This window comes from Haliotis rufescens, unplaced genomic scaffold (assembly GCF_023055435.1).
Source record: "Haliotis rufescens isolate VD_foot unplaced genomic scaffold, xgHalRufe1.0.p SCAF_25, whole genome shotgun sequence".
NCBI classification, from domain to species: domain Eukaryota; kingdom Metazoa; phylum Mollusca; class Gastropoda; order Lepetellida; family Haliotidae; genus Haliotis; species Haliotis rufescens.
This window is the reverse complement of record NW_025963946.1, coordinates 8,597,057-8,609,374: the sequence shown is the minus strand read 5'-3', so window position 1 is coordinate 8,609,374 and position 12,318 is coordinate 8,597,057. Positions and strand designations below refer to the sequence as shown.

General features: G+C 39.9%; 1 protein-coding gene across 1 annotated transcript; it reads left to right on the top strand.

The window, feature by feature from the left end:
- Nucleotides 1-8,392: 8,392 nt before the first annotated feature.
- LOC124141373 lies at nt 8,393-11,160 on the top strand. Its single transcript, XM_046509376.2, has 2 exons — nt 8,393-9,814; nt 10,710-11,160. The coding sequence occupies exons 1-2, from the start codon at nt 8,475-8,477 to the stop codon at nt 11,101-11,103; spliced, it is 1,734 nt and encodes a 577-aa protein (XP_046365332.2). The 5' UTR covers nt 8,393-8,474; the 3' UTR covers nt 11,104-11,160.
- The last annotated feature ends 1,158 nt before the right edge of the window (nt 11,161-12,318 follow it).

Here is a 12,318-nt window from a genome sequence, read left to right as displayed (position 1 = left end):
GTGACCACATCTTCAGAGGCAAAAAAGGATGATTAACTTCTGCGGAGGTTTTAACAGAAGGTACCTCCATGCGCTGGAGTAGCCTGAACCGTTTCACGTTTTACGATTAGAAGAAACCATGTCTCCGAGGGATTACTAGAGACCCTCTAGGCCCCCGAGGGACGTTCCCGAATGTGAGGGTTTACAATCTCTAGTAATCTCGAGGAGACATGGTTTGTCCAACTTATAAACCGACTCATCGCACAGACAACGTTTTTAATTAAATAACTGTAATAAAAACTCTCAAATGTATAATATAACCTGTATCGGAGATGAAATATCGCCTGCAGTCGTGAACTCGGTTCAGTGAAAGCGGTGACCTCAGCAAGTGGGTTTCGCAACGGTGCGAAATCTGAACGTGCGTCTCGTAGGCTGTTCGTAGTTTTTGTTCTATCAAGGGTTTTAAATGATTGTAAGCCCTCCTACGAGATGTTACCACAATTTCAAAAACTCCATATCCAGTTACACAAACAGCCAGCTTGTTTGTTTGTTTATTTGTTGTTTAACGCCGCACTCAGCAATATTCCAGCTATATGACGGCGGTTAAACAGCCAGTAGGTTTATAAGTTTACGCCATTCCCTTATGAGGCAGTAATTTACGGACGCCTGTCTTGATCCATTTTCTAGTTCAAAAACGTTATGTTAGAGTTGTCTTTCCTTGTTTCATACTTCCAAACAAAAATGTTTTCACAAGATCTTTCTGCCCCTGAAGAAGGACTTATCTGCGCTCACATTCAAGATTCGAGTGCTGACATGAATAGGTTTTTTTTACCCTCTTATGTACCTAAGGTTTATGTTGATTAAAGGTCTATGGGCACACATCCTTTCGAAGTCGCCATACATTGTGTCTTTTGATTAATTGGCCATCGCCCTGAACATAGGTTCTAATGAAGTTTTTATTTAAACCTATTACATTCACAAGATGTGAACGGGATTGGGGGACAAGTTTTTCCAACATGGATTGCCATCGCTCTGGTATTTTTAAATTTCCCAATTATAAAATTTCAATAATATACATACAACACTGAGAGAGAGAAATGCATTGCTGAATGAGCAGTTTATGAATAGTTTAGTAGTATCTGGAGTGCCTTAAATACCGCTTGCTTCATTACCTGTAACAACGTGATCTGTCTTGTGTTTCATAGGCATTACTTAGAAGTTGACGGATGACAAGGTAGACACAATTTTATGGATAACAACTTCTTTAATACTGTAAAAAAAGCTCCTTATAGATCCTTATACCGTTGTCAAGCAACACTCAGCTTGTTTGTTTGTTGTTTCACGTCGCACTCAACAATATTCCAGCTATATGACGGCGGTCTGTAAATAATCGAGTCTGGACCATCATGAGCATCGATCTACTCAATTTGGACACGATGACATGCATCAAACAAGTCAGCGAGCCTGACCACCCGATCCCGTTAGTCGCCTCTTACGACAAGCATAGTCGCCTTTCACGGCCAGCATGGGTTGCTGAAGTCCTATTCTACCCCGGCTCTTCAAGGGTCTGTAAAGTTTGCACCAGATAAGACAACAAAACAGGAAGAAAGATACCCAAGAAGCCAGCCTCTTAGATGACCAGATTGTTTTTTCAATGGTGATCATTAATGTGACCCATCGGAGCTATTCTGTCTCCATCAGCACAGTTACAACAATATATCATCTATGAACATCACATTCTACATTATTCTACATTAAGGTAATTGTGCACGTGTATGTTCATGTTTATTCATTTGTCTGGCATTCTGTCACTCCTGAATATGCTGGTAGGACCCCCACTCCAAAGACCCTGTACTCTTGATCGATATGGGAGCATGCGCAGAGAAGCTGAAAGACATGTTCACAACTGACACCGCATGAAATTCACATGTGTCAGAATATGCTGTGCACTCTGAGAAACGTCGCTAAATTACACATTTTGATAAACACCTGTAAACGCACTCTCGGGATTTGGAACGATGACTATGGCTATGGAACTGTTGTTTTGAAACTTGTAGAGCCAATCCCCTTTGCAAATATCAAACATTCCTTAAGCTGGCACATGTCAAACTCGGTCCTATCTTGTATGTCACGTGTCGTTGTGTTGGGTAGGTTGGTTGGATGGTTTGTTGTTTAACGCTGCACTCAGCAATATTACAGCGATATGACGGCGGTCTGTAAATAATAGAGTCTGGACCAGACAATCCAGTGATTGATATCATGAGCATCGATCCACGCAATTGGGATCAATGACATGCATCAACCAAGTCAGCGAGCCTGACCACCCGATCCCGTTAGTCGCCTTTTACGACAAGCAAAGTCACCTTTTACGGCAAGAATGGGTAGCTGAAGACCTATTTCATGAAGTGAAAATGATCTTTGAAAACTTGGTAGAATGAAACTAGCAACTGTGATCGTTAATACCTCTACATCCCCTCCCCTTTGATATGTTCTTTGTGTATTCTAATTGTAGGGTACATTTGCAAAACAATCAGCAGAAAGAAAAAGGATTGTGTCACGTATTGAATCAACCACAAACGCAATTAAGTTTAAATAAGGAGATTTATTCCCTCCCTTAAGTTAACTTTAAAGCCAAATAACAATATTTAAATGCAAACTAATTCCAAACTAACTAACACAAGTAGCTTAACTTATCCTATCCTACTTCCATTGCGAATGTCCTCTTACTAACAATACTAATATCTACTACTGACATTACAACTATCACGATGCTACTATACTAATACTAATAATCCACTTCTAACAATGCTAACACAACACTAATACAAATATTCTAATAATAAAACAAATAATACACATTAATAACATCATGGATGTACATATATAGAAAAACCAAAAAACAACAAAGCCACTCCACTGTCACCTTCCCATCAGCTGTATACATAAACTCAAGAATTTCTTATGTTACTGTACAGTTCACAAGAGAATACTTCCTTGTAATAGGGAATGGTGATCTTTTCACCCAGGCGATGTTGTCACCACAAAGTTGCGGTGCCTGTGTTACTTGGATGCCACGGCTGTGTTCATCCTATGATATGCATTGCAACGGAGATACTTCTCGCCTTATGTAGTGTCGGAGAACTTCTCTCCTTACGTAATGTTGGAGAACTTCTCTCCTTACGTAATATTGGAGGTTCTTCTTTCCTCCCACGTGCTATCGGAAGTACTTCTTTCCTCCTACGTACTTGATTATAAGGATAACTGGCCAGTTCCGGGACAGCCAACCAGAGTAGAAATATTCCACGATGTTAGTCCGTGCCTTAAATGAACAAACTGATTCTTGCTGACTGTCCAAATTATTACCCTGTCCCGCTTTTTTAACTGACCCCAAAGTCCAAGCTACCCCTGACCTCCCTATTGTTACATCAATTAACTCCCCAGCTATCAGCCGTACCCAGGGACGCTTCCCTGAACCTAACCTGTTCCCATAGTATTACCTGACAGTATCTAAAAACAACCCACCAAGCTTAATTTACCAATTTGTGATCTTGACAGATTGTTGCAGGTCCTGCTTGGGTACCGTGCAGGTAGCACAGGTACCTAAGTCCTCGTTGACCCAAATTGGTTACTGGCGACTTATAGCTATATACTTTTATGTAATATTCGTGACGGTGAAGTTTCAAATACAGAAAGGCGTCGACAAGTATTTATATAGTTTCAATGTATAGTTTGTTGGAGTCACAATGTGGTTGATATACTGCCGATGTGAGCTCATATTCTAAGCCACTCAATCAATGACATGTGGAAGTACATGTCACTCACAAACGGAAATACATCATAATTCAAAAGTTTAAATAAATGAACTATGTTGTGAAATTCTGGTCAATCTGAACAGGGAAGGGAATGCTGATGTTCTAGGATTTCGGGTAAAAATTGATAACACACAGCTCGTGCTAGTTGTGTGAGACGACTTAAAGTATCGGGTGGTCGGCCTCAGTAACATTGTTTGCGTGTCATTGTATCCTGTGACGGCGTGGATCTCTTCTCACAATACCGACGGTCACTGGACTGACCCGTCCACACTCGATTATTTACAGGCTGTCGTCCAATAAGTGGAATATTGCTTGAGTTAAGGAAAAATCATACAGTACAAACTTCGTTCTGAACTCAAAGTTGAGAAATGACTTAGTACATTAAAATTTCTTTTCAATATTTGAGTCAATAATGACCACCTTTCAAATACGAAAATAATTAAAAACGCGTTTATGTGGAGATCAAATTAATAAAATTTGAAGCCAAAGTGGTTTTGATATCAGGACCGACAAAAGCGATCCTTGGTTTATCTGGTGTCTTGGTATACATTCCAAATTGCAAATTCCAACAATGCCACCTTAGGGTTCCCTTCAGTTGGAAGGATTGGTCACAACGGTGTCAATTTCCAACTTCTCATCCTACATCGTTCTGGAAAAGACCACAGATTCCATCAGAGTTTATGTACATGGTAACAAGTACCCGGATCTTTACGGGTTGATTGTGTAAGGCAAACCAGAGGTTTCACTGCTTGAGTAACGACCCACATGCCATTAGCGGACGATTACACTAAGATGTAAAAAGGGTAGTAGCGAAATATATCTTAGCCCAGTCTATTCTCAAAGCTGTCTCAGCGCAAAGATATCTTATGATAATGGCGGGGTCGCATCTATCTTAGGAACGTACGACACGTACAATGACGACCAAAAGACGTCATGTTGAAGAAATGATTCGACAGAATGGGTCTACTGTCATTTCTGACCACAAAATCAAGTGTTAACACCGCTGAAACATCATAACTATGCCTAACAGTGATAGCACATTACAGCTTAACAATCATTCCATACAAAATGTAACGTGAAACATTATACCCTATTCGTTTATTTCGGCTGAAACACTAGCATTGTATTTGCATTCTATCTCTCAATTACCCTGACTTTTTCTTGTCAAGAGCAGTTAATTTATATGAAGAGTGAGAGTGGTTTTCCTTTAACTACAACGTGTGAAATATAAGGCGTCTAACGGAATGACCACCTTGTCGATAATAAATGTATAGCTGTATGTATAGCTTGATGCCATCTGTTTGAAAATCATGTAATCCATGAACGAATATTCAAGTCCGAATGGCAATTTCTTTTTTTTCAGTGCCGTGTATTCCCATTACATTCCTTCCCAAATTATCAATTTTGATGCCTCTCCTTCATATGCTTTTCATGTAATTGTGAAAATCGTCAACATGCCAAACAAATGAAAAGGAAAAAACATATTGCTCTCTGGGAGCGTAGCATAAACCACGTCGCAGTTGTACTTTATCTATTCATTGTTATATTTTCAGAATATTGTAGAATTTAGACTAGTTGTTGTTGGAGCTGAACAACGTTGTCTCTAAGGATAAGCAGTGCATGGCTATCCTCCTGGCTTTGCTTACAACGTTTATATTTCGGTTGTAGGTGTATAATTAAACCGAATGAAAAGAGCGCCTTTAAATGTGAGACTCCGTAAACACAATGTTATTATTACGACATACTTGCCACATCCAGCAAAGTCACTGCTACTCAGTTACGCTTATTTTCTGTACATCACATTTTCGTTTTCCTCCGGAATAATCCTTTCCAATTCTAATAATCTGCAATGCTTACAATATCTATCTATAAAGGACATCACCTTCATTGATCAATTGCACATAACAATAAGGAGAGGCAACAACATATATCTTCAATGGGGTTTAATTGTTTATCTTTAAACGTAATATTATATTTGATAATTGTAAATCATTTCAATCTAGGGAATTCCCTGAATAATCGGAGACGTCATTGGGAAACACCCTGCTTAATTTACCTCCGTCACAAAATAGCTCACTGTTGTAAGAAAGTTGCGACAGTTGTAAGACAGCTTGGAGAACAGCTCTAGCGGCAGTCGTAAGTCGCCAAAAGGTTGTTTTAGCTATGATAGTTTCGTCAATAGGACGCCTAGGTCACAAATTTCGACGGATCCATGGTATTGTCAATTATTTTGACAACATGGTGTTCTGAAGGCCATATTCTGTCACACGATCAGTCAGTGAATCAGAGGCGGGCATGGTACGCACACGTAAACAATTAAAGGGTGAAAATGAAGTCTCCTAAATGTAACAGTTACAACTAAACTTGCAGCTGTTCCTGTGAAAATAATTAACACCAATTTAGCATTCTTGTTATTATATAACAATAAGATAAGTTCATATAGCCGTTTCCCTTTATAGGCTACAGAAGAACTGATGAATCTAATTGAGAAAAATACATTGAGGTTTTCATTTCAGATGCGACTGAATAGGTAATTAGGGTGTCACTGTTCCTTGAACGCATATTTCATTCCTTATAATATCCATCACTGGTTTGTCTGGTCCGGTCTCATATATTTACCGGTTGCCATCATATAGATGGAATAGAGATGATTTGGCATTAACCACAAATAAACGATCGTCGAGGGAATATGTCTTACCTGTTTCTGGTCCTGTCTTTGTTTAAACGTTAGCACACTACTTGGTGTGTCATTTTGATGGAGGTAAACCCCAAAGTGACGCAGGTCTGTTTCAGACGATTACCACTAAGCACAGATATGGTTTCTTTAAATAATTCGTTATCTTCATTTATTTAAATATATTTCTTAAAATTATCTGTTGTATTTTAATGTCCCTGTCTTACTTCTTAGCATATATATACTTTGTACTTTATAGTTCGTTATCTTCTTTTATTTATATATAACTCTTAAAATTATTTGTTGTATTTAAAGTCCCTATCTTACTTCTTAGCATATATTATGTGTACTGTATGCATTTCATTAATTTAAATATCTATCACAGGTTCATGTGTATGCACCTTTAATGTTTGTTGTATATTTGTCACGTGTTGTTTTTTCTTAACATTTGATTGTCATGATCTGTGATGTACAAATTCCTGAAAAGGTTATAAATTATTATTATTATTTACAGATTAAAATTAAAAAAATGCAATTTTGTCAATCACAATAGTGTCAAAAGGGACAGAAAATTCAATGATATAAATGATTTCATTGGATTTATCAAAAAGGACAAGATCAGGTTTGTTTGCCTGTTCACTTTTCAGGCCAGCCGACCACACCAAAGCGAAGGACTCTGCAGAGTTGCTTACCTTCTCATCACACTGCACATAAACTCGATGCAGTGGTCGTCCAGATAGCCTCTCGTTGAAAAACTGAGTCAGGGCCGAGTTGATATGGCACTTCGCTTGGTTGACACTCATTTCTGTACCGTTCAGCAGTACAGAACAATCAACATAATCAGCACTGACATTGAGATTAAGTCCCACATCCTCGGCTCATTTTAGAAAACTGTGGAATGCATTGTTTTCATCATGAGTCTTGACATGCTTCACAAGAGGATCATCAGACAAATAAATGTGTGCAAAAGTGCAAAAAACAATTCTATCATGAAGAGCCTTTGTCATTATTATTATTATTTACAGATTAAAATAAAAAATGCAGCAAAGAGGGTTTGGGTGATCCTGGCACAGTCAGGCTGGTCAGGCTCATCATCAGCTCAGGGTCCTTGCCCCCTATACGCGCAGCCCAGACTTCTCCCAGGAAGCGCTGCCTAGTCAAACCCACCCAGAACTTTTCGGAGAATGTGAAGAATCCCCAACACTGCAGCCTCCTGCATTACCCAGATTGTCAGAAGGACTGTATTCCTGAAAGCAAACCCGGGTACTCTCCCAATGTCAGTCAACAGATTGGGAGGTACCAAACCTAAGGCACCGAGAACAACTGGGAGTCGAACAACTTTGTACTTTGGATGCAAGCGTGACATTTCTAAAGGACAAGATCAGGTTTGTTGGCCTGGATACGTCTGAGGCTGTAAATGGGCCTATTCCAAAGAATTTTGTATTGATCATTTTCCATGACGCCCTCTACATATTCCGGGTCGTACCATGGGTGGGCCTCTGTGTCAAAACCACAAGCATGGCGAAGACGGTAATAAAATGATCGAGGTACACCATCATGTCATTTAAGATACTGTGTTTGTGCCAAAGCTGGGCATCCACTGACAATGTGTTGGACAGTCTAATTAAATTCATTACATAATCTACATTTCATATTTACATTTTGATGCAAAATCACACATTTACGGTTTCGAGTGGGAAGCGACTGGTCCTGAGATTATTATTATTATTATTATTATTATTGAGACACAGTTACGGTTTGAAAATGGAAAATATCATGGAATGGTTTTGCTTTGACAAGCTACTGAGCTGACATAATTATTTCAGTATTATCTGGCTCATAGTATTATCTGGTTGCTTTTGGCAACACATTTGAAATTCCCACAGTATACCTACACCAGAAAAGGATTGTCATGCTTTGTACTTTGACAGCTTGTTAAAGCGAACATTCACGTGTTCCGTCATATTAAGATAGCAGTTGGTTTTAGCACAGCAGACAAATTGACGAAAATGTCTGTGGCCGTTGTGTTTTTGTGCAATTTCCTAATTGGGACGCTATCAGGGCTCATTTTGCCGATGACCAAGGTTGATGGCAGCGCCGATATATCCAGCATCATAAACCACGTCGCCTCGCTTGAACACACTGTGACTGGTCTGCAGACGACGACTGGGCAGCTGAAAACAGATCTACAGACCAGTAGGGCACTACAGCAGTCAGCAAATAGGGAAATTGCCTATTTAAAAGATGAAGTGGCATCTTTGAAGGCAGATCTCAGGTTATCGACAGAAGAACTGAACATTGTGAAGGCGGAACTTAAGGATGTCAAGCAGGGCAATGGTAATTTTCAGTTGAACCAAACGGGGCTGGATTCTATCGGTCTTGTTTTGGCGTCTAACATGGCACAAGTGAATACAGTGCAGTCAGAGGTCAAGATGTTTAGTAATCAACTGAAACTTGTAAACTCAACGTTGTATGATGTAAAGAGAGAAGCAGATGGATTTATTCAAAAGGCATCGCCAGTATTCCAGTTAATTGCACAAAGTCAGTTGATAGAAAACATTAAATCTGCAAAGGTTCTGGCACAGAATACGTCTAACCAAATAGCACAGCTTGCGCAAGACATGAACACAACTACAGCAAACATGCTGAATGTCACACATGTTCTCCAGTCAGTCAATGCAGGTCTACAAACTGTGAAGAATAATCTCAATCTTACAAGCTCAGACGTCACGACTTTGAAAACTGACATGGCAGATGAAAAGAAGCAAACTATTGACAATAAGCAGTCCTTGATACAGATTTCTCAGACAGTGCAGTCTTTAATGGGAGATGTGAGCACAAATACAGGAAACATGCTAAGTGTGACGCATGATCTACAGTCAGTCAATGCAGATCTACAAACTGTGAAGAGTAACCTCAATCTAACAAACTCGGACGTCACAGCTTTGAAAACTGACATGGCAGGTGAAAAGAAGCAAACTATTGACAACAAGAAGTCGCTGACACAGATTTCACACACGATACACTCTTTTATGGGAGATCTGAAAACAAACATAGGAAACATGCTAAATGTCACAAATGATCTGCAGTCAGTCAATGCAGATCTACAAACTGTGAAGAGTAATCTCAGTCTTACAAGCTCAGACGTCACAACTTTGAAAACTGACATGGCAGGTGAAAAGAAGCAAACTATTGACAACAAGAAGTCGCTGACACAGATGTCTCAGACGATGCAGTCTTTCACGGGAGATCTGCGCACTATACAAAACAATCTCGGTTTGACAAGTTCGGATGTCAGGAATTTGAAAATAAATATGTCTACTATAGCGGGACAGATCTCAAGCTTTCGGTAAGATGCCATTGTTGCTGTTCATATGTCTTAAGATAAACTGTGTTGGACAGACATCCATGATAACAATATTGTTAGTGATTGTTAGTTAAACATGTACAATCCAAATAGAATATCAAAGTTAATAAATAAGTAATCACTGAAGACGTGAAACATCACTATGGATAAAACTTTAAGAGTTGAGGTGAGGTGAAATTGGGTTTTAACGTCGCGTCCAAGATTATTGCACTTCCATAGCGACGTGCATGCACGTGTGTGTGTTTGTGTGGCTGCTTGTACTAGTCCGGACTGATGCCGATTTATAGTGCTAGCCCACTGAGATACCATGCCCTAGTTTAACATGAATACCCCACTCAGACACAGTATACGGACTCCGAGCCGACCAGTCCTTGTTTTAGCCCCTTAATGCCGAGCGCCAAACAGGGTAACAACAAGTACCATCTTGTAACGTCTTTTGGTATGACGCGGCCGGGGATCGAACCCCGGACCTTCCGCTTTCAGGGCGGACGCTCTACCACTAGACCACGGAGGCGGTCCGATAAAACTTTTAAGAACAACTTTCAACAAACATGTTCACATCTTATCTGTGTCCTATTGCGTGGTGGTACGATGTCCTGTGTGTACGCACAGGTCACAACGTTGCATAGATCAGTTGGGTGGGTTTTTCTTGGCCTTCGGTCTGCCCCACACTGAAGCACATGTAACACAATGTCTCCACTCGGGAGTGACATGTCTCTGAGAACATTGATCCACTGACAAGGCAAATAATAATGTTGCGCAATGGTGGGGAATATAATCTGGCGCATTGTAAATTAAATAAACACATTTCCAAACATCATTTGACGTGACACCATGTTTCATCCATATCCTTGATGCCTTCCTTCTTTCTTTTCAGTCGAGAACCAAAAACACCAAATATAGCATTCAACGTTTATCACCCAACAGACCAGGTACCTGGAGCAGACATTATCTTTGACTTCAGTCTTTACAATGCTGGCTCATGCTACAACACGAGTACAGGGAAGTTCACTGCACCAGTCTCTGGAACATACATGTTCTGGACACAGCTGGTGCTGACTGAATCCGACTCTAATACGTATATGTACATCATGAAGACTGGCGGGTGGATGGCGATGGACACAGATATCAAGGACAATCATGCTTCTATTATGGTTATCAATCATGTATTCAAGGGCAATGATGTATGGGTGACAACGTCAAGCTCCCACAACATCGCTAAGCCATTTCCGTCCTCACATTTTGGTGGAGTGCTATTGTCAGTGGACTAACATTTGTCTGGAAGAGGGCCTGTACTAGAATTTACTTAGTAAAGACGGTCAACCTTACTTCATGTCCTTATTCCTGTATCTGATGTATGTTCTTGCAGTGTCTTGACAATCCAACTCTTCACACGTCTAGATTAGCAGACATGTATACTACTCAAAGAAGTGAGAATATCCGATTATTTAATTTTACTACAGTCGATCTGTCTCTTTAACTTATTTTGAGTAGTTTATACCCACTCAGCCGAAAAAACTACTATATGTTCTACATTTTCTCTGAGATCACCAGGCCTTTGAAATGGCAACATGGCTAATCTCTATACAACAGTTTACTGAATCTCAATCCAATATTAGAGATGGCTACGGCATTTAACATGCGAGTAATACTTAAAGTGAAAGTAGCAAAATGGTTTAGGCATCCAATGAAAGGTTGTTGTTTTTTAACGGACCATTCAGCTTAAACTCATGTGGAACTAACGAGAAAACATTACACCCGATCTCCAAACACGTATGCGTAATAACAATGGATATTCCGTGCTTGTGGAACGTTAAGTTACTTATAAAAAAAACTGGTTACACGATGTCGAGTTTGTGTGTGCATGTCTTAAAACATGGAAAACAGATCTATACAGGGACATTTAATGCTTTTGAAACAGAAAACACCTGACAGATTGTGAATGGGGAACAGTGGTAGGGCTTGGCCAGAATTCACCGGTTGGAGATCCACCTTCATCTAAGTCAGTAGGATCCTAACGTCAGCAACGTACCAATTAATACACACGACTTCCCAGTACAAAGGCTTGCTTGCTTCGTGACGTTCAAGGAAATCTGTTGCATCAAAACATTTTAAACATGTTAAATAGGCATACAGTGTACATATTTACACCACCAAAAAGGTGTATGTGGTTTCATTGTTATCTAAATAGAAATAACAACTGCCAAGATCACACGACCAGCGCGAATGCATATCGACAAACCGGCTACAGACTGAGCTGTAGCCGTGACGTCATAGTCGAGAGACGCCCGACAATTTTTCTTTGTTTACAGTGCATTAATGTACATGACAATGAAGTGATTTCCCCTTATCGGTGTATTAAAGACGCGAAATGGGGTGCTGGCTTGGTGCGGGTATACTATTTCATCAAGCAAAAGTACCAGGTGTATTTTCTTCAAATTTCAAAGCTAAAAGGCCGTTTTGGCAAGGAGGAAGGTTTGGATACA